General features: G+C 55.8%; 1 protein-coding gene across 1 annotated transcript; it reads left to right on the top strand.

Annotated features, from left to right (window-relative positions):
* Positions 1-6,459: 6,459 nt before the first annotated feature.
* Positions 6,460-24,354, top strand: SLC22A11 (solute carrier family 22 member 11). Its single transcript, XM_027532473.1, is given in 10 exon segments — positions 6,460-6,888; positions 8,323-8,426; positions 11,001-11,155; positions 11,272-11,334; positions 11,337-11,439; positions 13,377-13,500; positions 15,931-16,043; positions 18,945-19,159; positions 20,286-20,394; positions 21,293-24,354. Coding segments are annotated over 10 exon segments (1,593 nt in total). The 5' UTR covers positions 6,460-6,489; the 3' UTR covers positions 21,501-24,354.
* The last annotated feature ends 213 nt before the right edge of the window (positions 24,355-24,567 follow it).

Genomic DNA, 24,567 nt, shown 5'->3' with positions numbered 1-24,567 from the left:
TTGCAGTCCAAGGGACTCTCAAGAGGCTTCTCCAACACCACAGCTCAAAAGCATCAATTCTTCAGCGCTCAGCTTTCTTTATAGTTCAACTGTCACATCCATACATGACTACTGGAAAAACCATAGCCTTGATTAGATGGACCTTTGTTGGCAAAGTAATGTCTCTGGTTTTTAATATGCTGTCTAGGTTGATCATAACTTTCCTGCCAAGGAGTAAGCGTCTTTTAATTTCATGGTGCAGTTACCATCTGCAGGGATTTTGGAGCACAAAAAAATAAAGTCTGCCACTGTTTCCCCATCTATTTACCATGAAGTGATGGGACCAGATGCCATGATCTTAGTTTTCTGAATGTTGAGCTTTAAGCCAACTTTTTCACTCTCCTCTTTCACTTTCATCAAGAGGCTCTTTAGTTCTTCTTCACTTTCTGCCATAAGGGTGGTGTCATCTGCATATCTGAGGTTAGTGATATTTCTCCCAGCAATCTTGATTCCAGCTTGTGCTTCATCCATCCCAGAGTTTCTCACGATATACTCTGCATATAAGTTAAATAAGCAGGGTGACAATATACAGCCTTGACGTACTCCTTAGTCAAAGATAAAACCTAACATATAAGGAGCTTGTAGAAATTATAAGGAAGCCACAGACTGTAATAAAAAATAGACCAAGGATATGAATAAACAGTTCATAGAAAAAGAAATACAAATACATCTTAAATATTTTAAAAGATGTTCAACCTCACTCATAAGAAAAGAAAGATAAAACCACACTGAATTATTACATGTTGCCCAAGATATTGGCAAAACCCTACAAGTGTGATTGTGGTGCAGTGTGCTAGTCTTCCACGTTAGCTCAGCTGGTAAAGAATCTGCCTGCAATGCAAGAGACCCTGGTTCGATTCCTGGGTCTGGAAGTTCCCCTGGAGAAGGGACAGGCTACCCACTCCAGTATTCTTGGGCTTCCCTTGTGGCTCAGCTGGTAAAGAATCCGCCTGCAATGTGGGAGACCTGGGTTCCATCCCTAGGTTGGAAAGATCTCCTGGAGAAGGGAACGGTTACCCACTCCAGTATTCTGGCCTAGAGAATTCCGTGGACTGTATAGTCCATGAGGTCACAAAGAGTCGGACATGACCGAGTGACTTTCACTTTCGGTGCTGTGTGTTAGGAAGCTGGAGGCAGTGTGCATGAGGGTGTCCCTGAGGAGGCCCCTGGGCTGCCTCCCAAAGCCACCAGCTTACTGACACAGCAATTTCATAATCCCACTGCTAGAATTTTATTCTACAGATACAGTAACATTCAAAAGAGTTCAACATTTTTTGTGATATCAAAATACTAGTTGAAATCCAACTGTCCATCAACAGGAAACCAGTTAGATTATGGAAACCCATGCAATAGAATACTGTGCAGCTGTGAAAATGAATCAGGATATTTTCAGATGCATAAGGGATACCATGGTGGTGATACAAACACAAAGTACAGAATTACCTTCTGCAAAAAGGGAACAAAACGAGAATGCACAGTTGCCCTTGCTTATGTTTTAGGAAGAAAATCTGAAAGGACGCATAGGAAACCAAAAATGGTTACTGGAGGGTGGGGGGTGGCAGGTGGGAACTCTGTGGGAGGAGGGAGATGGGAGAGAGAGACTTTCCATTGTTTACCTTTCTTACATTTTCTATTTTGAACTATGTGAATGTCAAACAGGGAGGGAAGGAGGCAGGGCACAACCTCTAAAAGAATGACATAGCAGATGAGGACAAAAACTTGTTAGAACCAACAGATCCAAGATGCTGGAAGATTTGACTCCCAGTGGACTTTGAGCCTTATTATGCACTCCAGTACTCTCACCTGGAAAATCCCATGGACAGAAGAGCCTGGTAGGCTACAGTCCATGCGGTCGCAAAGAGTCGGACACGACTGAGCGACTTCACTCTCTTCACTCACTTCATACTTAATCACTGGAGAAGGAAATGGCAACCCACTCCAGTATTCTTGCCTGGAGAATCCCATGGATAGAGGGCCTGGCGGGCCATGGTCCATGGGGTCGCAGAAAGTCGGACACAACTGAAGTGACTGAGCATGCATGCACTCATTGTAATACATTAGCATATGCTGAATGCCATACCCGCAGGTGCCATGACAGTTCCGAGGCTAACCACAAAAGGCCCCAAAGTGGGCAGTGGCCCAGATTCCTGGAAGTGTCTGCCCCTTCCCCAAAATAGTTGGAATAATTCTCCTCCTCATTAGCCCATGAAATTACCCAGCCAATAAAAACTAAGCACCTCATATCTGGGGCCTCCCACCTTCTGAGACGGCCCACAATGTCTGTGCGGTGTGTTTCTCCCATTGCTGCTGTGACTCTCCAAGATGACCCCTGCCCTGGGGCCACTGTTGCCTTTGGAGACGGATCACATTCTGTCTGTGGAGTGTGTAGCTCGCTAAATAAATCCATCGTCTTACCTATCACTTTTTCTCTTGCCCAGTTGTTTCTGCGATGAGCTTCATTCAGTCCTGACACCAGGGGTTCAATCTCAATAAAAGACAGTGGGTTCAAGTCCCGGTCTGAGTCTGAATCCGAGTCCTGACCCATGGGTTCAAGTCCCAGTCGGAGTTGTGAAGTTTCAGCTTGACTATCTATTCAACAGTTTTAAATTTTGATGCATATATTTGAAGATGCTCTAAAAATTTTTTTTTCTGGAAGAATATACATTGTTGGTGGCTGACTTTCCACTTCCTGGGCACGTGAGGGTGGTGGTGGGGAAAATGGATTTTTATCATTTTATAAACTTCTGGACCATTGGGTCGTTTGCCGTGTACACATACAACTTCCCAAAGACAGCTAATTATTGATGTTGATGTATTTCTGAAAACATAGACAAACGCATTTGAGTGAGTTCCTTGGGGAAGTGGGGGAGTTGGAGTCAGAATGTCAGAGAAGGGGCTTTCATTCTGTTCCCCCCTTTGTCTGTGACAAGGCCCTACCCCTGCCCTGCTGTGTGAGCCCAGAAAAGACCCTCACTTCCCTGTCCCAAGTTCTTCAAGGAGTGCAGGGAGGGGCCGAGTGCAGGGAGGGGCCGAGTCCAGGGAGCCCAGCTGGATCTGAATGCTGTGATTTCAACTGGAAAAGAAGCAAAGGAAGAAGAGATCAGAGCAAAGGAAGAAGCAGCATGGTGCTGGTGATGATGGTGGTGGCTGATACCCACCATCAGGACACTCACGAACTCGTCTAATCTCACTAGAAGCAGAAGGCCTCCACCTTAGAGATCTGGAGAACCTGGAGCTCAGGGGAGGGAAGTGGGCTGTCTAAGGTCATTTGGCAGCCAGGTGTGGCCTTGGCTTTCATTGATGGAGCTCTTGGCTAGAAAAGTCAACCCTAAGGGCAATTCTGGTTCTACAAGACCCAGGGGCTCACTTTACATGGATTAATTTAATGAGACGTTCTGGAGGGCGTGGCGGCTACAGTCTGAGGCTGCTTGCATCCCACCCCAAAGCCACGCTGTTCGCCCCTGGGCCCGGGAACTCCTGGGGGATGGGCACCTAGGTGAGAATGAGGATGAAGCCGGGCATGCCGCAGTCCCGGGTGTGACCACTAGGTGGCGCCGCTGCCGCACCCAGCCCTGCCCCCAGCAGCCCCGGAAAAACAGAAAGAACAAATTAAAAATTCCTTGGCCTGGAAGCGGAAAGTCAGTTGGAGATTCCGGGAGCCTTCTGGCAAATCCAGGAGGTTTGACCTTCTGTTGTAAGCATAGCCTAGGGGCGTCCATGACAGGCAAAGGGCAGGGAGGAAGAGAACATTTTTTAAACCATATGGAGGGAGAAGGTAGAAGGAGAAAAGAATTCTCTCGAGGACCCTGGGATTTCAGCAGCCACCTCTGCTCAGCCACTGTCCCAGCGAGCCTGGGTCCGAGTGCGGCGGAATCACCTGGGGACTTTTTTTTTTTTTTTGAAAGAAGGCTAGAGTGGCTATATATTTTTTTAATTAGTTAATTTATTATATTTAGCTGCACTGGGGCTTTGCAAGCGGGCTTTCTCTAGTTGTGGGGAGCAGACGATGATCTCTAGTTGTGGTGCCTGGGCTTCCCATTGCGGTGGCTTCTTCTGTTGCAGAGCTTGGGCTTTAGGGTGTGGGCTTCAGTGGTTGCGGTGCACAGGCTTAGTTGCTTCCCAGCTTCCACCACGGCTGGAGCCGGTGTCACCTGCAGTGAACCACCAGGGAAGCCCCTGGGGCGTGCTTTTAAATGCAGATCCCTGGGCTCGCTGGGGATCTGCATTTTCACCAGCACTCCTGTGGTTTCTGATCCGTGCTAAGGTTGGAAGTACCAACAGGGCAACACTTCCTTTCCCGGGTCAGAAAATGGGGTGCCAGAGAGGGGAGGTCACTGCTCAAGGTCACAGCCTTCCCTTGTGAGGATGGTGTTTGCACAAACCCAAGCATGAAGCATAGGTCTTTCATGCAAAATTCAGATTCAGTCCAGGGCAGTTCCAGAGGGGGCTGCTCCCAATCAGCCCCTCTCTCCTGGCCTCCTTGGGCTTTAGTTTGAGCTGTCTCTCTCCCCAGGTCTCTCCACTTGCTATTTTAAAATTTGTAATGAGCTCCTGCCAGAGAGGCAGCGGCCCAGACTTTGAAATCCAGGCCCAGAGCCCTGACTCCCAGCGTGCTGGCTGGGCGCCATCTTGGCTGAGTTCCCCAAGCCCTCTGGGGAGATTCTGGGAAGTTTAGGGTCCAGACACCCACCCACACCTCACCCACCCACACTTCCAGCAAGTTTCAGACTTCTCTCCAGAACTGACTCAGCCAATTCTTCTTGCATCCTGGGAGTGACTGGCCCTAATTCTGACCCAAATTCTGAATTCCAACCTTTAGCTAGCAGTTGGTCCATGACAGGCTAGAGGCCAACTAGCAGCTGGCCAGGGGCATCAGAGAGAGCGTGGGTTGCGGTGTGTGGTTCGAATCCTGGCTATGCTGTGTGACCTTGGGCAAGCTGCCTGCCCACTCTGAGCCTTGGTTTCCTTGTCTGGGGGAATCAGCACTGCTTCTCTCCTGGGCTGCTATGAGGCATGAGTGAGAGCCTGCAAACAGCGTGGTCAGCATAGAGCTGAGCACACGGTGAGCCCTAGGTGCCAGGAGCAGCTGTTACCAGGAGGCACAACACAGGCTGGGGCGCCGGGGCGGGGCCTCCCCACCTCCTCACACCCAGGCTGCCATCAGACACTGGGTCGGACAGGCTTGACTTTACTCACTTCCCCAGTCTGCACACCTGCTCAGCTCCAAGGCCCACGAGGGCTTTCTCAGGGATGCCAGGAAATGGTAGCCATGGTTTCCACCCTGGGAGAGCTTACAATCTAATAAAGGCAAGCTGGAACCTTGAAATAGAAACTTCCCGAAATAGTGCGTCTGCGAGCTGGTCTCCCGGGAGGTCTAGTAGGAGATGCGTGGTAGGGATGGAAACAGCCCGGGCCTGGGTCCTCTGCACACCCACCCCCCACCTCCCCCAGCCTCCCTGCAACCTCAGGGCGTTGGACCCCAGCTGGTGGGGCAGCGGGTGGGTGCTGCTCAATCCGCACTCTGTGCTTTAGCAAGATGAAGTGAAATGGCCCAGGATGGGTGAAAGTTGGGCCAACAGTCTCCCGATTCAAAGGGACACGTGCAGAGAGATCTGAAAGTTCCGACTGAAGCATGCCGGGGACTTTCCCGGTGGTACAGTGGTTAGGAATCTGCCTGCCAATGTTGGGGACACAGGTTTGATCCCTGGCCTGGGAAGATTCCACTAAGACTGTGCGTTGCAGCGACTGAAGCCCGTCAGCCCGAGAGCCCACACACCACAACTACTGAGCCCAGGTGCTGCAGCTACTGAAGCCCACGCACCCGGAGCCCGTGCTCCGTGGCAGGAGAAGCCACCTCAACGAGAAGCCCACGCAGCGCAGTGGAGAGCAGTCCTCACTCGCTGCAGCTAGAGAAAGCCTGCACGGAGCAACGAGGATCCAGAGCAAGTGAAAAAAAAGTTAGATTGAAGGATGGCCCGCAAGGAGACGCCGAAGTCTTCCTTAGAGGCTGAGCCCACCTTTCTACCCTGGAATTCCTCTCTGGGATTTAACTTTAACCCGAGCAATGAAGCCACAGCCTGAGTGATGTTTCTCCCGCAGCTGTAATTCAGTAACATCGTAGCACAGACTCATTTTTTGTTAATTTTCTTGACCTTTCACTCCCGGTGTTGGATGCCCCAGATGCCCCAGTGAGTTTTGTCCCCACTCCAGACCAGAGGGGCATCCGAGCAGTCATTCTTGGGAATAGGGGGAGGAGGAGGGGTTTCTTCAAAGTCTCTCGGGCATCTTAGGACAGACTGGACTGGCTGGCCCACCCCCGTGGGGCCGAGCGGCGAGCGGAGGTAGAAGGTCTGGCCATCCTGTGCCTGCCCGTGGTTCTGGGCAGCAGGCCAGGTGCTCGCTAGCTCCCTGATTCCCAGGAGACCCACCCTGGGGGCTGCAGCTCTGTCCATGGCGTTCACTGAGCTCTTGGAGCAGGCGGGGGGCGTGGGGCTCTTCCAGGCCCTCCAGATCCTCACCTTCTTCCTCTTCTCGGTCTGGGTGCCTTTCCAGTTAGTCGTGGAGAACTTTTCAGCCGCTGTCCCAGGCCATCACTGCTGGGCTCACCTGCTGGAAAATGGCTCCGGGGCCCCTGCCAACCTCAGCCCCGAGGCCCTCCTGCTTGTCTCCATTCCGCCGGGCCCCAACCGTGGGCCCCACCAGTGTCTCTGCTTCCGCCACCCACAGTGGCAGCTCCTGGACCCCAACGCCACGGCCACCAACTGGAGCGAGGCAGACAGGGAGCCGTGCGTGGACGGCTGGATCTACGACCACAGCACCTTCACCTCCACCATTGTGACTGAGATGAGGGTCCCCCCCACCACCAAGCCCACCATTTCTTCCCCCTTCCCAGCCTCCCAACGACTGAGAGGATTAGAACGCCTCCATCAGCGCTGTTAAATGATGTGTGCTCCCTCGACACTTAATTACTGATGGCTTGGGATGGCCAGGATTCCCATCTGGGGCTAGGGTTACAGGAGACTTCAGGGAGCGAACACTCTGCAGGAGAATTCAGAATCAGTCAGCCTTTAAGCCAGGAATAACAGTAGAGAGCCCACACCTGTGCCCTTAAGTGGCAGCCGCTGCTCTGATGCTTTCCCTGTTGTCACTATTTCACAGCAGTCTCTTGAGGTGGGTCTTATGAGTGACCCCATTTAATGAGAGACAAAACAGAAGCCCACAGAGGTTAAGCAACTTGCCCCAGGACACACAGCTAAAGTACACTCCAATTCAACCCAGGGATCCAGGTGCCGGAACGTCTCCCTCACTTTCTGTCCTGCCTTGAGGCTCAAGGCCCCTGCGTCATCAATGAGCGCAAGGGAGAAACAGCTCCCGCAAGCAGGGAAAGGAGAGACGACACCTGGATTATAAGCAAAGGAATCAATCACGTGCAGGTTGGGGCAGAGCCGGGTCAGGACAGAGGTGGGAGCGTGTCTGGGTGTTGAGAGAGCAGTACCCGGCACAGAGGGTAAGGGGTTGGGAGATGGATGGGCGCATGTGGAAGGAGCCTGGCTTGTCCTTAAGTGCAAAGAAAAGTCACCAGAGGCTTTGGAACAAGGAAGCGCTGTGATCTGATTTGCATTTTCAGGGGTGACTTTGCAGGGTGGAGAATGCCCTGCCACGTGTGTGTGTGTTTAGGGGTGGAGGGGGAGCGCTCTTCCTGCAGTGGTTCAGACAACAGAGGTGGGAACAGGGGCAGAGCCGTGGGCGAGGCAGGCAGGCCTTGGTGAAGGGAAGGGCTGACTTTGGGTGGGGGGGCAGGCGATGTTCAGGCAACGGCTGCCTGGCCCCCAGCAGATGGCAGGAAAAATTCACAGTGACACGTGCTCATCTTCACCGTCCTGTAAGAGAGGCAGCCGTACAGCCCCGTTCCCGGAGGAGACGGGCTCAGCCACGTGCAGGAACACAGCTGGGGTCACCAGCTGGTCAGTCACCAGCTGACTCGGAATTTGAGCCTTGTAGTTTAGCCACCGCACACCACTGTCCACTAGGAGAGGCCTGTCCCACCGTTAGACCCAGAACCCTGTCCCACATGTCCTGCCCTGCTGATCATTAGTGGGAGGCAGGGGGTTGAGGCCCGCTGCCCACGTACCCCTTCCACCATGGTTGTCTGAATTTAAGATTCTAGGGACCCCACTGGGGGAGGCCAGATCCCCTCTGGGGGTTCTGGACCTTCCTCTGCCACCCTGACCCCACTATTCCACACCCCCTGAGCCAGGCTGACACACCTTCCTCTTCTTCCAGTGGGACTTGGTGTGTGACCACCAAGGCCTGAAGCCCCTAGGCCAGTCCATCTACATGGCTGGGGCCATGGTGGGATGCATCGTCTGTGGCTTCCTCTCCCACCGGTGAGTATCTCCTCTCCTGTCCTCCAGCTCCTTCAAAACAGAATGAGCATTGCGAGGACAGAGGTAAGCGTGCAGTGGATGTTCATGCTTCTTAGGAGAGAGTCACCCCCATCTGGAGTCTGAGTCCCAAGTTCCCAGGGGGCTGAGAACCGCCATCTGAACCTTGATGCTGGGCTGAGCTGAGAAATTACCCTGAACACTCACTCCCCTCTTCAGCTTTTGCACCCAACTTTACTGAGCACCTACTGTGCGCCAAACACTGCACAGTCCCTACCCTCGGGGAGCTGATGGCTTTCTGGAGAGAGACAGACTCCTCTTTCTTTTAACCAGGGCTTCCCTGGTGGCTCAGCGGTAAAGAATCCACCTGCCAAGGCAGGGGACACAGGTTTGATCCCTGGGTCGGGAAGATCCCTTGGATGAGGAAATGGCAACCCACTGCAGTATTCTTGCCTGGAAGATCCCATGGACAGAAGAGCCTGGCAGACTACAGTCCATGGGGTCGCAAAAGAGTTGGACATGACTGAGCGACTAAACGACAACGACGTGAAGTGTAGTGAAAGAGAACCCCCGCTCTCGCCCCTCCCTGAGCGCCCCCTCCCCTCTCCTCCACGCCCCTCCTGAGGTGGAGCGCCCAGGACCCTCTCTGGGAACCTTCCTCAGTCTGTGCTCAGGTCCTGCCCCGGGCGCCTCTGTCCAGTGCTGAAAACGCCCACGTTGCACCGCCTCCGCTTGTAAACCCAACTGCCAACCTGGAGTCTCCACTTGGATGGACCTCACAGTTACCACGGCCCCCCGCTGAACCTCTGAATCCCCACCTCGACCCAGCCCAAGCCCTGCGCACCAGACTCCATCCTGGAGGACAGCCCCCCTAGGAGCCAGCCCCGTGCTCTCTCCCTCAGCCTCCACACTCACCGGGCTCCTTCTCCAAAGGCCCCCACGCCGAGGACAGTCCCCACCCACCCCGCCACCCCTGCTCAGCACTTGGCTTCTCCCTGGTGGCCTCGCCAGCCCCTCCTGAAGCAGCCCTGCTCCCGCCCAGCTCACAGGACCCACCGCAGCGGGCAGCCTCACCTCACCTAGAGGTTTCTGCCCATAGCCCCTTTGTGTCCAGCGTGCAGGTCACTCTGCTCCAGTCTCCTCCTTGCAGAGGCCTTCCCAGCTTCAGGCCCATAGGTCCCACGGCCCTGGCCGCTGTCTACTCACAGCTTCTGGCTGTCTCTGCCGGTGCCCGGCTCTCGTTAGCTCATTGATTGTGTGTGTCCCCACGAGACCATAGCTCCAAGGAGGCAGGGGCCTTAGGGTCACATCCTTGGTGCCCAGCACACAGCATATAGCCCATAATATGCTGAAGGCACGAATGGTGTCCCTGCTATGCCTGGCAGCTCGGGCTCTGGGGCATCCTGAGCCCCAGCTTCTTAGAAGGTGGGTGTGTTATTTCTCTGTGCCCTGGTTTCCTCCTGTCAGTGGGCACCCTGCCACCTGCCCGTGGGGCTGCAATGATGAAATAAGTTAGTCACATGCAGAGCCTGGGCCAGTGGCGGCTCTTCATGGGCCTTATATTACAGTATCCTGAGCATGGCAGGGAGCCTGAACACCGGAGAAGGAGGTGCTCCAGTTTGCACTCTCAGAGGACCGGGCACCCGGAAGCCACCGCTCCTTCCCCAGGGGCCGCCCACACCGGGAGCCACATCGTAATCCGTCTGTGGCCGCCTGGTGAGCCTGGGGTCAGTGCCAGGCTTCAGCCTCCTGGTCTCACCCCGAGATCTGGGGCACGTGTTCCTGCTTCTGGGCACTGCCCAGACAGGCGAGACTGAGGTTGGTCCACGTCTCTCCAGTCTGACCGACACGTGCGTGCATGCTCAGTCACTTCAGTCATGTCCGGCTCTTTGTGACCCCATGGACCGTAGCCCAGCAGGCTCCTCTGTCCATGGGATTCTCCAGGCAAGAATCCTGGAGTGGGTTGCCATTTCCTCCTCCAAGGGATCTTCCCAACCCAGGGATCGAACCTACGTCTCCTGCCTTGGCAGGCGGATTCTTTACTGCTGAGCCACCAGGAAAGGCCCCTGCCTGACACAGACTTCAGCTCAATGCCTGCGTGGTTCAGGCTGAACTGACCTCGGGGTGGCAGTGGCACCACGAGCGTGTGGGCTCCGGTGGGTCACCAGGCTCGCCCAAGGCCACGGGCCCCAAGCCGCTTGCGATGCTGCCCCCTTGTTTGGCATCTCATCATGAATGCCTGCGTTTTACAGACAGAGAAACTGTGGCCCACAGACACTGAGCCAGGTGCCCAAGGTCACCGGGGAAGGGCAGAGCTGGGCTCAGACCCAGGCACCCAATGCCAGTCTATTCTGGACCACGAGGCTACACCGCCCCACGAGAGCAAGACGTCTGCCATTTTTATAACAAGCGCACTCTGAACATGGTCCCTGGAGATCTGAGGAGGTGCTGCCTGCCTGTGCCTGGGGGAGGCTCCAGCAGGAGCCCCTTCGGCCTTCCGGTGGCAAGCCCTTGCCTCTGTGCTCAAGTCCCCAGGCCCCTCTCCAGGTGCCCACCATGCTTGTCTCCCCAAAACAGGTTTGGGCGGAAGCCAGTTCTGAGCAGGTGCTGCGTGCTGGTGGCCGTGACCAGCATCAGCACCATCGCTGCCCCCAGGTTCCCCGTCTACTGTGGCCTCCGGTTTCTGAGCGCTCTGGGGTTGTCCAGCATCCTCCTGACCTCCGCGATGCTCAGTGAGCCTCTCGATCGCCGGCCCCAGCCACGGTGTGGGGATGGGGTGCATGGGGAAGAGGGGGCCTGAGGGCCCAGCGCACAGGGCCCTCACCTGCGTGTCTGTGCCGTCCTTCAGTGGTGGAGTGGACCACGACCAGCACAAGGGCCGTCACCATGGCGATCCTGGGGTCCACCTACGCATTGGCCAGATGGCCGTGGGTGGCCTGGCCTTCACCCTGCGGGACTGGCGAACCCTCCAGCTGGCCGTGTCGGTGCCTTTCTTTGTCATCTTCCTGATATCCTGGTCAGTACAGTGTGGGGCCTTTTCCCTTGGGGAGAAACAGGAGGGGAATCCAAGAGGGGGTCCCTCACCCCTACCTCTCTGGCTGGCCATGGCTCCCAAGATGCCGAGACCCTGGAAGAGTGATGCGAGCAGACCCCACTGGGGACAGACATCTTGGGGGCTCAGAGTTCCGGGGTGGGCATTGCAGCCAGGGCTCTGAGGCTCCCTCCAGCCCAGCCCACTGGCCCAAGGCTGAGGGCTCCATCCTTCACTCACATTGGCACCAGCTCCCCCACACCCACCAGCCTCACTGCTTCACACCATTTGCCCAGCTTGCGGGCATCCAAGTCAGGCATCGGATATGGAAAGATATTATCATTTCTATTTCTGACGCTTCGAAAATCTCTGAGGTCTGAAAATACCTGCTTGGGTGGGGACTGGAGGAAGAGATACAGGGAAATAATCACAAATTCTTGTCCTCGTAAGTTCTCTTGTGCCAATGGGCCAGAGCCAAGCTGGTCTGCTGTGGGCAGGTAGAGAAGGATAAGGACGCATTCATTCATTCTTAAGTGTTTATTGTGCTCCTGCTCTGTGCTAGACTTGGCTTTAGGCACTGGGGATCCATCGGAAAATACAATAGACCAGAAGTCGCTGACAATGTGGAGATTTATTGTATCAACAGGACCAGGAAGAAAGGAGGAAGACCATTCCATAGTTACACTGATTAAGCCACCCTGGTCACACTGACTGGGTGCATCCCAGGCGCTCTTTGTAACACCAGATGTGCATCAACACTGCTTTTTTTAATGTGTCATTTAAACCATTTTATTTGTTTGTTTTTATTTTGGAGGGAGGATATTAGTTCCCTGACCGAGGATTGAACCCGCACCCCTTACAGTGGAAAAGCAGAGTCTTAACCACTGGACCACGATGGAGGTCCATCAACACTTCTTCTAATGAGGAAGGGAGATGTTATTACTGCTACTTTCAGATGAGGGACTGAGGCCCACGGAGGTTCAGTGGCTTGCCCAAAGCCACACCACTGTTTTGTGCCAGAGGCAGGATTTGTATCCCAGGTGGGCTAGCTCTTCTAACCGTGACATACTGCCTCCAGAAATTCTTCTTAGCTTCCCCCTGAACCCAGCTGAGTTCCTGTGGGCTGGGAAAACTCTGGACCCTTTTACCAGGGAGATACTTCTCCCTGTCCATCTGCCCCTGAGGCTGGAAAGAAGCTGACTACTTTTATAAAACCACTTGATTCTGGCTGCTGCTAAGTCACTTCAGTCGTGTCTGACTCTGTGCGACCCCATAGACGGCAGCCCACCAGCCTCCCCCGTCCCTGGGATTCTCCGGGCAAGAACACTGGAGAGGGTTGCCATTTCCTTCTCCAATGCATGAAAGTGAAAAGTGAAACATGAAAGTGAAGTCGCTCAGTTGTGTCCAACTCTTAGCGACCCCATGGACTGCAGCCTACCAGGCTCCTCTGCCCGTGGGATTTTCCAGGCAAGAGTACTGGTGGGTTGCCATTGCCTTCTCGGTTCTGGCTGGGGATGTTTAAATGTGTGTGTGTGTGTGTGTGTTTTAATTCAGCATGATGCAAGCTTTCTGTCATAAAAATGGCCCCAGAATCACCCCATATCCAGTCAACCTGGGCACTCGCTGAATGTGGGGCTTGGGCGGGCAGGCTCCTGGCAGCAGGGAAGCCAGATGGGGTGGCAGGGAGTGGGGGCTGGTGGAGAGGGTGGCCAGGCGTTGGGACTCATCCTTATTCTGCGACCATCAGGGACTTCCCAACTCAGCATTAGAAGGGCAGAGGGAGAAGCAGCGGCCTTCTCCCCACTCCTGTTGTAGCCAGAGGGTCTGCTGCCCACCACCCCCTCCCCACCTGACCTGGGCACCTGGTCACCAGTCTGAGCAAAGAAAGCAAAGACCCAGTCAAGCACCTGCTTCTTTAACAGGCGGCTGCCAGAATCCGCCCAATGGCATGTTATCGTAGGCAAACCAGATCAAGCGCTTCAGGAACTCAAAAAGGTGGCCAAGATAAATGGCCACAAGGAAGCCCGGAAGACACTGACCACAGAGGTGAGATGCTGTTGTTTGTGACCCAGAGTGTGAGATATGACCCAGGAAAGGACCTGTACTGGTGTTTTATCTAAACTATCACTAACATCACCTGTATCCACTCCAGCACCACCCCCATCAACAGACTCATACATTAAAACACCATCATCAACATCACTATCATCACCTTCATGATCTCAGCCATCTCTGGCATCATCATTACCATTATCCCCGTAATTATCACCATCAAACCTACCATCACTGTCCCCACCATCACCATCCCCAGCATCATCACCATCCCCACCACCATCCCCACCACCATCATCACCATCCCCACCACCACACCACCATCACCATCACCATCCCCACCACCATCCCCACCACCATCACCATCCCCACCACACCACCACCACCATCACCACCACCACCACTATCCCAACCACCATCCCCACCACACCACCATCACCATCCCCACCACCACCACCATCACCATCCCCACCACCATCACCATCCCCACCACTATCCCCACCACCATCATCACCATCCCCACCACCACACCACCATCACCATCACCATCCCCACCACCATCCCCACCACCACACCACCATCACCATCACCATCCCCACCACCATCCCCACCACCATCCCCATCCCCACCACCACTGCCATCACCACCACCATCACCATCCCCACCACCATCACCATCCCCACCACACCACCACCACCATCACCACCACCACCACTATCCCCACCACACCACCACCACCATCCCCACCACCATCACCATCCCCACCACACCACCACCACCATCCCCACCACCATCACCATCCCCACCACACCACCACCACCATCACCATCACCACCACTATCCCCACCACCATCATCATCCCCACCACCACCACGACCATCACCATCATCACCATGATTACCACCTCCATCCCCACCATCATCACCACCACCACCATCCCCACCACCATCACCATCCCCCCCACCACCACGACCATCACCACCATCACCATGATTACCACCACCATCCCCACCACCATCACCATCCCCCCCACCACCACCACCATCACCATCACCACCACCATCCCCACCACCATCACCATCCCCCCCACCACCACGACCATCACCACCATCACCATGATTACCACCTCCATCCCCACCATCATCACCACCACCACCATCCCCACCAACATCACCATCCCCCCCACCACCACCACCATCACCATCACCACCACCATCCCCACCACCATCACCATCCCCCCCACCACCACGACCATCACCACCATCACCATGATTACCACGTCCGTCGCCACCATCGTCCATATCACCATCCCCATCCCCACTGTCAGCACCACCCTCATAACCACAGTCAGCACCACCACTGTCAGCACCGCTGCCATTACTACCACACCTGCATCACATCTCCATTATCACCACCGTTCCCACCTCCGCCACACCCACAGTCACCACCACTACCATCGTTTCTACACAAATACCACTGTCACTACCACCACCAACAACAATAATAACACCACTAATATCAACACCACTACACTCTCCACACACCCATGATCACTATTCCCACCACCATCGCCTCTACCAGCAATGCCATCACCATCAACTTCATCTTTATGATCATCCGCACCACCAGTACCATCAACACCACCATCAATACCCACACCACCAAGACAGTCAGCGTCACCGTCATCACTAGCCCCAGCTCCACCACAGCCACCATCAACAGCACAGCCACCATTAGCAACAAAACAACCACCACCACCAACAACCACGCACCCACATCACCACATCTATTAGTCACCGCCTTAACCCACATATATTGCCCACTTACCTCATAAGGCTCTTCAATGTATTTGGAGAAATGGGATGTGCTTGTCTGAAGGTAGCTATTTCAAGGAAGTAGGTGTGAGAGGATGTGCGGACAGAGACAAGAGGACTCAGAGTTGAGGGCAGAAGGATCGGAAAAGGCTTCCAGGAGGAAGTGAGCTAGAGCTGGCCAGGACTGAGCTGAGCAGGGGCAGGCAGGGCCCAGGGCGCAGGTGTAGACTGGATGGGCACTTGGGATGCAGTACAGAGCCAGTGTGACTGGGCAGCTGTGCCCTGAAGCCAGCCAAGAGGAATGAAGAGGGATGGCAGGGCCTCTCGGGGTAACTGCCAAGGGCTCCCTGCAGCAGGCAGCTTAGCAGCCAGAGACGGGACACAAGACCGTGCCTTGGCTCCTAGAGGGGAACTGGGTCTGCAGAAGAGAGCTCAGGCCGGGCCAAAGAGCAGCCTTTCTGCCCTCAGCCCCACCCCACCCCCAGGGCTCTCCATCTCCAGGGGCCAAGGCCAGGCTCTCCCCATCCCTCTGCCCACCTGGACACCATGTCTGGCATGGGAGTGGGGCAGGGCCATGGTCCCAGCGTTCACTGCCCCATTGCCCCCAGAGGTACTGATGTCCAGCATGCAGGAGGTGGCCTCTGCGAAGTCCCGCCAGTCAGTGCTGGACCTGTTCCGCCTGCCCGTGCTCCGCTGGAGAACCTGCAACCTGTTGGTGGTGAAGTATGCCGTCCTGTGTACCCTTCCCGGTACAGGGCTTGGGGGGCAGTATTCAGGGGGAAACAGCCCCTACAGCCTCATGGGGTACATCCCTGGCTTGGACAGGCAGCTCCCCCAGGGGTCAGGAGCCTGATAGGTGGGGGAGACGGAGTACGCACAGATGTGGTCAGGAGCCTGGCTTGTGCAGAAAGTCAGCCAGAGAGCAGGGCTGGGATACGGTCCTGACCTGGGCCGGGGGCCGGGTCAGACTGAAGCCCAGGGCAAGGGCAGAGCAATGTTGTCCCCAGAGCCAAGGGACCAGCAGGAGCTGGAAAGTCAGCACCAGACTCACCCTGACAGCTGGACTCCTGGGGTGTGGAAGCGACCACGTTCCCGCCACACACGGCCCCCTCTGAGCCATCCCATGAGATGAGTTCATTTATATCCCACTTTAGAGATGGGAAAGAGGGGCCAGGGGAGGAAAGACACCTGCCCGAGATGACAGAGTGGGCATCTGAACCCTGGCTGAGCTCCCCGCTAGACCCTCCGGCCCCGCAGTGAGCGTGGACTCCCCGCCCAAGGAGGCCCTGTCCCCCAGGGCGGCCTTTGTTGTTAGTGCTGTTCAGTTGCTCAGCCGAGTCCGACTCTTTGTGACCCCATGGACTGCAGCTCGCCAGGCCTCCCTGTCCTTCACCATCTCTCAGAGTTTGCTCAAACCCACGTCCGTTAAGTCAATGATGCCATCCAACCAGCTCATCCTCTGTCGCCTCCTTCTCCTCCTGCCCTCAATCTTTCCCAGCATCAGGGTCTTTTCCACCTGGGACCAGGCAAAGACTCCTTAAGACAAAGTCAGTTTAAGCGACTTCCTGAAGAGCGGATCAAAAAGCGAGGGTCAGGTTTGATTGGGACTCGATCTGGAAATAAAACTCAAAATTAGGAAAACATTAATTTTATGCTATATTTTAGCACATGTGGGTTATAATGGCAAATATGTGCTGCATCTTAGAGCAAAGAATGCATCAAATGCCTCTCTCTGTATTTTTTACTTTTCTTTTTCTGATGATAAATTAGAAGGAGTGCCCGGGGGCCAGTGAGTGTCCAGGGCTGTTCTTTCAAAAGCCATCAAGGCTTCCTCAGTTCTCCCAGGGGCTGCTCTGCACCCTTTGTCATTCAAATCACAGACTGTGAGGCGGCCACCCTCCTGGGTTTTCTTGGCTTTGACTGTTAACCCAGTTATTACTGGCTAAGACTCTAGGTGCTTGTGCCCGCAAGTCAGCCCAGCTTTTCTCCCAGTCTCGTTCACAAGCTTTAGGAAGCACCTGTTTCTGCAGGAATTGCAGCTTTTCTCTGCAGCTGTTAGCCTGGTGGCACCTGAATGAAGCCTCTTGGGGGCAGCAATCAGGCGCTGCTGAAGGGGAGGGCTGGGGACTGTCCAGGTGAAGAGCGGGGTGGGGTGGATTGGAAAAGTGGTCAAGAATTATTTACCTGCATGGCCACTTGTGGAGCCAGAGTCAATCTCCAAGGGGCAGAAATTCAGCTACTGGGGTGGCTCAGTGGTAAAGAATCCACCTGCCAATCTAGGAGATATGGGTTCCATTCCTGGGCTGGGAAGATCCCCTGGAGAAGGCAACCCATTGCAGGATTCTTGCCTGGAGAATCCCATGGACAGAGGATCCTGGCAGAGAGGTGGACACAACTTAGCAGCTAAACAATAACAACATTCAGCTACTCAGAAGCCACCCTCCTGAGTAGGGGCAGGGGACACCCTCTGGGTGGCAGACTCTGAGATGGAGGTCTGGGAGCATGAAGTTCATGGAGAGAGCTCCAGGGGTCGCCTCCTGTGGAGGGGAGTGGGGGCAGGGAGGGCAGGAAGCAGCCGGGACAGGGGACAGGTGCTGTCACAGCCAGGCCCCAGCCTGGGGACCTGGGAGCTGGGGCGGCCCTTCCGAGTCATCCCTCTGGCCGGCGTAGACCAGCCATGGGATGCTCTGCCCAGCTGGGGCATAGCACTCCCAAGAGCTGCAAAAATAAGACTTTCTATCCTGAAGTGGACAGCCCAGCATCTTCCACTGAGACCCCTTTCTGTTATTAACCCCATGTTTCGAGACAAAGAAACTGGCAGCCAGTGAGGGGCAGACAGAGACTTGCCCGGGTTCCTGGCCAGTAGAGCAGGTTTCTGGCCACGACCGGATATAGGAAGCAGAGCCAGAGGGCAGTGTATGTGTGTTAGTCGCTCGGTCGTGTCCGACTCTTTGCGACCCCACCAGGGTAGCCCACCAGGCTCCTCTGTCCATGGGATTCACCAGGCCAGAACACCGGAGTGGGTTGCCATTCCCTTCTCCAGGGGTTCTTCCCAACCCAGGGATCAAATCCAGGTCTCCTGCATCACAGGCAGATTCTTTACCATCTGAGCCACCAGGGAAATCCACTAGAACCTGACAGAGAGGCAGGTCAGCTTGACTCACTGCCCTGTCTGCCCAGAGAGGGTCATGTCTTCCTGCTGGTTGGTTGGTGTACAGGAGGTTGAGAGGCAACGCGCAGCCCGCCGTGGCTGACACCAAGGCCCACACTTGGACTGGATGGGCTACTGTCCTCCCCACCCTTTCCTGGGACAGCCTGACCCCGGGGAGATGATCCTGCAGGCTGCCCAGGGGCTGGGCTGACGTTTCTTCTGGCACAGACCCCATGTGGGCAGATGCTCCCAGGGTGAGCCCTCCTCCACGGGGCAGGGGCCTGACTCTGGATGCCCCCCAGGGGTGCCCGCTCCTCCCCAGGGCACCTGCTCCTCCCCAGGGCAGGGGCCTGACTCTGGACGCCCCCCAGGGGTGCCCACTCCTCCCTGGGGCAGGGACCTGACTCTGGATGCCCCCCAGGGGTGCCCGCTCCTCCTTGGGGCAGGGGCCTGACTCTGGATGCCCCCCACAGCTTCTTCCTCACCATCTCATACTACGGGATAGTCCTCGACCTGCAGAACCTGGGGAGCAACATCTTCCTCCCTCAGGTCCTCTTTGGAGCCGTGGACCTCCTGGCCCGGGCCATCACCACCTTCCTGCTCAGGTTCTTCGGCCGCCGCACGACCCTGGCTGGCTCCCTGGCTGGGGCCGGCCTCGCCGTCTTGGCCAACACGCTGGTCCCGCAAGGTGCGATCAGGGCAGCGGAGCTGGGGGCTGAGGGACCGAGGGGCTGCCGGCCTCTTCCCCACCCACCCCGCTCCGCCCAAGACCCTGACTGCCACAGCTCCACCCGCCCCCCACCCATTTCCCTGTGATGCTGAGGTTCAGAGAGGTGAAGCCCGGTGCCCGAGATCCCACAGCGGTGAGGGACGGAGCCAGGCCTGGACAGGACTTGAAGCAGGAGACCGAGTCTGCGGAGCGGGGACGGGTATGGGAGGCTGAGCGGGGCCCCAGGTGAGGAGGAGAAGCATTGAGCGGTGTTTCCTCATGTTCGAGAAGCCAGGTGTGCTTCACAGAGCACTGGGGAGGTGGGGAGGGTGCCCAGCTCGCTCCTTCCCCACAGACGCTTTGAGGCCCCAGAAACCCTCTTTGGGTCTCGATTTACTGTTTAAGGTGGGTGACGGGGAGGGGCAGGGACAGGTGTCCCCCATTGGCTGCCAAGCTGGGGCGGGGGGTGGTTAGTGTGAGGATGGAGGCCCAACTGTGAGCTCAAGCTCTGAGTGAGACCCGCGCCCCAAGGAAAGCTTCTGAGACAGTTCTAAGCGCTCTTGACAGTTTCTAAGACTCTTCCTACAAGGACGACTTACGGGAAGGGGAGCTGGGCCCAGGCCCCCCGAGGGAGTGCGACCTCACCTCGGCTTCCCGCTGAGGCTCCTCGCAGAAGCAGGGTCCCCACGGGCAGGCTGAGGCACTGTGGGCAAGCTTCTGGGTCGCTGGGTGGCCCGGGGGCGCTGCTGTGGGCCTGGGCCCGGCCTGACCGTCTCTTTCAAGGGAAGAGGCACCCTCAGGGCCGCAGGAGCCCTGTCACGGCTTCTCCTCAAGTGCCACCCATTCAGGCTCACCCACCCCAGAGCTGGCTGGGTTCTGGACCTGCACCCCCCCCCCGCCCACCCCCCACCGTGACATCTCAAGCCACATCCCCTGGCCACACCACCCCCCTGCCCCAGCCCAGGGCAGCCTGGCCCTGGGGCACACCGCCTGGGACCTACCTGCTCTCAGCTCAAGGGAGCCCTATGGGAGAACCCAGCCCCTCTGCTCCAGGCTCCCGGGGACCCTCCCGACAGACCCCAACTCACCCCTTGCTCTGCCTTAGACCTGCAGACCCTGCGTGTGGTCTTTGCTGTGCTGGGAAGGGGGTGTTTTGGCCTCAGCTTAACCTGCATCATGATTTACAAGCTGGAACTCTTCCCAACTTCACTGCGGTAGGCTGGGCTGCAGCTGTGGAAGGCACATCCCCGCGAGGGCCCGTGGGGAGGGCGGGCAGGGGCTTGGCACCCAGGAACATATACAATGGAGGGCTAGAGGACCAGGCGCCAATGTGGAACCGAGCAGACGCCCTGGAGTCCTCCCCGCAAAGGCCCCGGCTCAGCCAGGGCCTCCACACACAGCCCCTCCGCTGAGTCCAGGCTCGGAGGCAGCCCCAAGGAGGGCTCCTGGAGGCCTCCGGACTGGGAACCACTTTGAGCCGCAGAGCCCGCTGCTCAGGTGAAATCTTATAAGAGCCCGGAGGGTTGCCTCCCACTGTCTCTTGTCAAGAGTTAGACAAGCCCCACACTGTACAGTTGGGTAAACTGAGGTTTAGGGTGGCCAAGGACTTACTCAGTTGAAGAGCAGGGGTGGACCTCAGCCCCCACAGGCCTGGCCCAGCCTTACTCATGGTGCTCGCTCGCTCACTCGTTCCCTCTTTTTTTATATATCATTGATACTTTATGAAAAGCCTATAGAAACCACATTTATTGGTATTGTTGATACTTTATGGGAAGCCTGAACTGGGAGCTCAGCGGCCTAGCAGGACCCCTGAGACAAGCCTCCAAAGTACCCAAGACCAGGAAGAATGGCCTGGGCCTGGAGAGTTCCTGTGAAGGACTCCAGATGGTCCCAGAAAGCAGAAACCCCCTCTTGATGGGAAAATCCAGGTGGGCTCCATGGAGGAGGTGATGTTAGCAGAGACCTCAAGGAAGGTGACTCCTTCAGCCCAGCTTTCCCTCCCCTGGCATTCCCTGGCCCAGCCAAAGTGCCCCTCCTCTAGGAAAGCCTCCCCCTGGCCCCCACCATAACAGCAGCTGTGACAAGGGTCCCGGCCCTCCCCTCCGCTCACAGGATAATCACAGAAGGCTTCCTGTACCCAGCAGCTCGGCTGGGGTCTGTGATGGGCCCGCTGATCAGGATGACCCACCAGGTCCTGCCCCTGCTGCCCCCGCTCTCCTGTGGTGTCATCCCCATTGCTGCTGGCCTCATCGTCCTCTTCCTCCCGGAGACCCGTGGACTTCCACTCCCTGACACCATCCAGGACCTGGAGAGACAGTGAGTGACCCTTGGCCACCCCGGGAGTCATGCAGCTGGGCGGGGCTCGGACGGGTGGCCGGTCCACCCCAGCCCGGGGACAGGAGAGTTCAAGGGTTGGGAGGCGTCCTGTGCAGAGAGGGGCAGGAACCGGGCCGGGTGGTCACAGCGACGACTCTCGCAGCTCGAGCTTGTCAGTTCCCCCATGTCACACTGAAGGCAGTGTGTTTCTGAAACCGTTTAATCTTGACAACAACCCTGCCAGAAAGATACTACTGCTCTCCCTGTTTACAAGAGGCTCAGAGAGAGGAAGTGATTTATTCGAGGCCTCACAGGTTGAAGGTGATTGTACCTTAGGCAGGAAAATGTAGTGGTCCAGAGCCCAGCTCTCCAGCCAGACTGCCCAAGATGGAATCCCTGGCCACGTGGGCAAGCGCCATCCCTTTCTTATCAAACTGACACAGAAGAGCCTCAACTCTCCTCCTTAAGGCTTCCTGCAAAGAAGCCCAGGTCCAGATAGACTATCAGGTGCCGAGAATAGGAATGAAGGGACGTTCATCAACTTCCTTTTATAGCCAGAATCAGCTCTAGGTTTCCACTTCGTCCTGGTACAATGGGTGTTTAAAAAAAAACACCAAAACAGTGTACTCAGAGAGTTGTATTTGGGTTTAAGTGGATAATTATATGAAAGCCTGCAGCTCATGCTCAGTAAGTGTGGCTGCTGTGTCTGGGGTGATAGGGTTCGTGGGGAGCCTCCCTCACTGAACAGGAGCCAAGATCATGATAGTAGTAATAACAACAGCAGGGGCTTAGTGGGCCCTTATTGTTTTAATACAGCACCTGATTTGATCCATGCAACAAGCCTATGAGGTGCTGTTCTGTCCAATTTCACTATCAAGAAAATGGGGACACAAAGAGGTTATGCAATTTGCCTAAGGACACCCAGCCAAGAGGCAGAGAAGCCAAGACCTAATTTATTCTTTCACTTAATTCATTTTTGTTCCGTATCTACTGCATTTCAGGCACTGTCCCATGCTTTCGGCAACAGCTGTAAATAAAACCCTAATCTTGTAGAGCTTACATTCCTGTAAGACTTGACCCCTATTTCTGCCCTCCAAACCGCAGACCTGGAGCCATCACCACATACCACCCCCTCTCCTTTTTTGTTATTCTAGGAGGTCAGCAGCAGCCAGGGGAGGCCAGCAAGAGGTGGTCATTACAGAAAGCACCTGGTTCTAGAAATTCAGCCTGCAGGAGTCCCACGGGCCAAAGATCCCCTCCGGAGGGAATCGCCTCGTCTGTGATCAGAAAGCAGAAGTGATTTGGGCAGCCTTGAGGGTTTGGCATGGCTGAGCGAGCAGCATGGCTGTCTGCTGAGGCTGAAAGCAGAATCACCCCTTTCTTCTGCTCTCCCAGCCCTGCCAGATTTCCCACCCACCTCAGCCCTGCAGGAGCCCCCGGCAGACGGACACGCCCGGCCTGGATGTCCCAGGTCCTCTTCGTTAACACGATGGGTCCTCTCCCTTCCCCGCCAGGGTCTTGTCTTCACACCTTCACTCAGCCATCCCCTTCTCCTCACTTCTCAGAATCTGGTGCTGCGGGTTCTCACCTCCCAGCTTCCAAAGTAGATCGTAGGGAATCCAGACCAACCTGGATTCCAGCCTTCCCCTTGCTACTCACATGGCCACATCAGTTAAACAGGGCTCAGGGAACATGCCTCCCCAAAAAGTTAGTGGATCTTAGCACAGACCAGAATCCAACAGATAGAAGCTGCTCCCGGAGCTGTCAGGAACAGGCATTCCGGTGTGCCCTGCCCTGGGCACCAGCAGAGCAGGCACATGGAGCTGAAACGCAGCCCAGGCTGCCCAAACCCAGCCACTTACCCTAAGAGAGGCTGGCTTCACTCTGAGCAAGCGGCTGTTCAGTCACTTTCTGTTAACCCCGCTGGTGAGGGAGGCCTCCTGCCCTTTGGTCCCGTCGTTACAGGGAAGGGCCAACCAAACACTGCACAGATGGAGGGACGCAGTTTATTATTCACACGTACTCACAGCCCTGGGAGGTCGACAACCATGCAGGGTCACAAGGGTTGCACAGGGGCAGAGAGACTTACCAAAGGCTGGAGGCAGGGTGGGGTGGGGGCAATGCCTGGTTCCACAGGAGCGTGGGACTGCCTTGTTTGAGTCATTCCCCAAATTGGCAAGGAACCGATCCCCGCTGCTGAGGGGTAACAGGAGCTGTGCTGGCCTCTCCCCAACCCCTGTAAGTGTTGCTGGCTGGGGACCTTACCTGCAGAAGCAGAGTGGGACCTGAGTTAAGCCCCCGAATCCCTCCAGGTTCCACCAGATATCAAGGCAGCACAGAACATCAGGCCTTAATTGTAGGCCTCATGCTGCAGGGCCAGCCTTCCGTGCGTCCGTCTTGAGGAGTCACCGTGTCCTCATTTACGCAGACCCTCCCTATGCAAGCAACAGCTCAAGCTGTTAAAACAGTGGGATCATTGAGGCTGACCACCTCTTTTAGAGGTGAGGAAACGAAAGCCCAGAGAGGCAGAGTGGCATGCCCAGAGACACATAGCTGAACCCCGGCTTGACTCCAGGCCAGGGCTCTTTTCAGAACACCAGGCTCCTGGTCCTCAGCTGCACCTCTCCATGCTCTGATATCTACAGCACTGTCGTAAAGTCCCACCCCTCCCTGGAGATCCAGACCCTTTAGGGGACTCCCCACTCTTCTGGGGCAACTCAGAGAAACTTCAGGCCCCAGGTTCCCCATTCCAGGCATCCCATTTCTCCTCTTTCACAGCTGATGCACATCAGACCTGAGGCAGATCAAATTCCCTGTCTGCTTAAATCCCTCTGGTGGCTCGTAATAAAGATCATACTTCCCCCGCCAACAGGCCCCTGTGGATTCCCAGCGTTACTTCGCATGTAATACATTTTAAAGGAGTCAAATCACACAAAGTGTGTTCTTGGATCATCATGGAATTAAACTAGAAATCAGTGACAGAGACATCTAGAAAACTCATTCAAACTGAAAAGCCCACTTCTAAATAACCCATGGGTCAGGGAGGAAACCACAGAGGGAATTATAAAATA

Source organism: Bos indicus x Bos taurus, chromosome 29, assembly GCF_003369695.1.
Source record: "Bos indicus x Bos taurus breed Angus x Brahman F1 hybrid chromosome 29, Bos_hybrid_MaternalHap_v2.0, whole genome shotgun sequence".
Lineage (NCBI taxonomy): Eukaryota > Metazoa > Chordata > Mammalia > Artiodactyla > Bovidae > Bos > Bos indicus x Bos taurus.
Note: the sequence above shows the minus strand (reverse complement) of the source record. Positions and strands in the feature narration are given on the sequence as shown.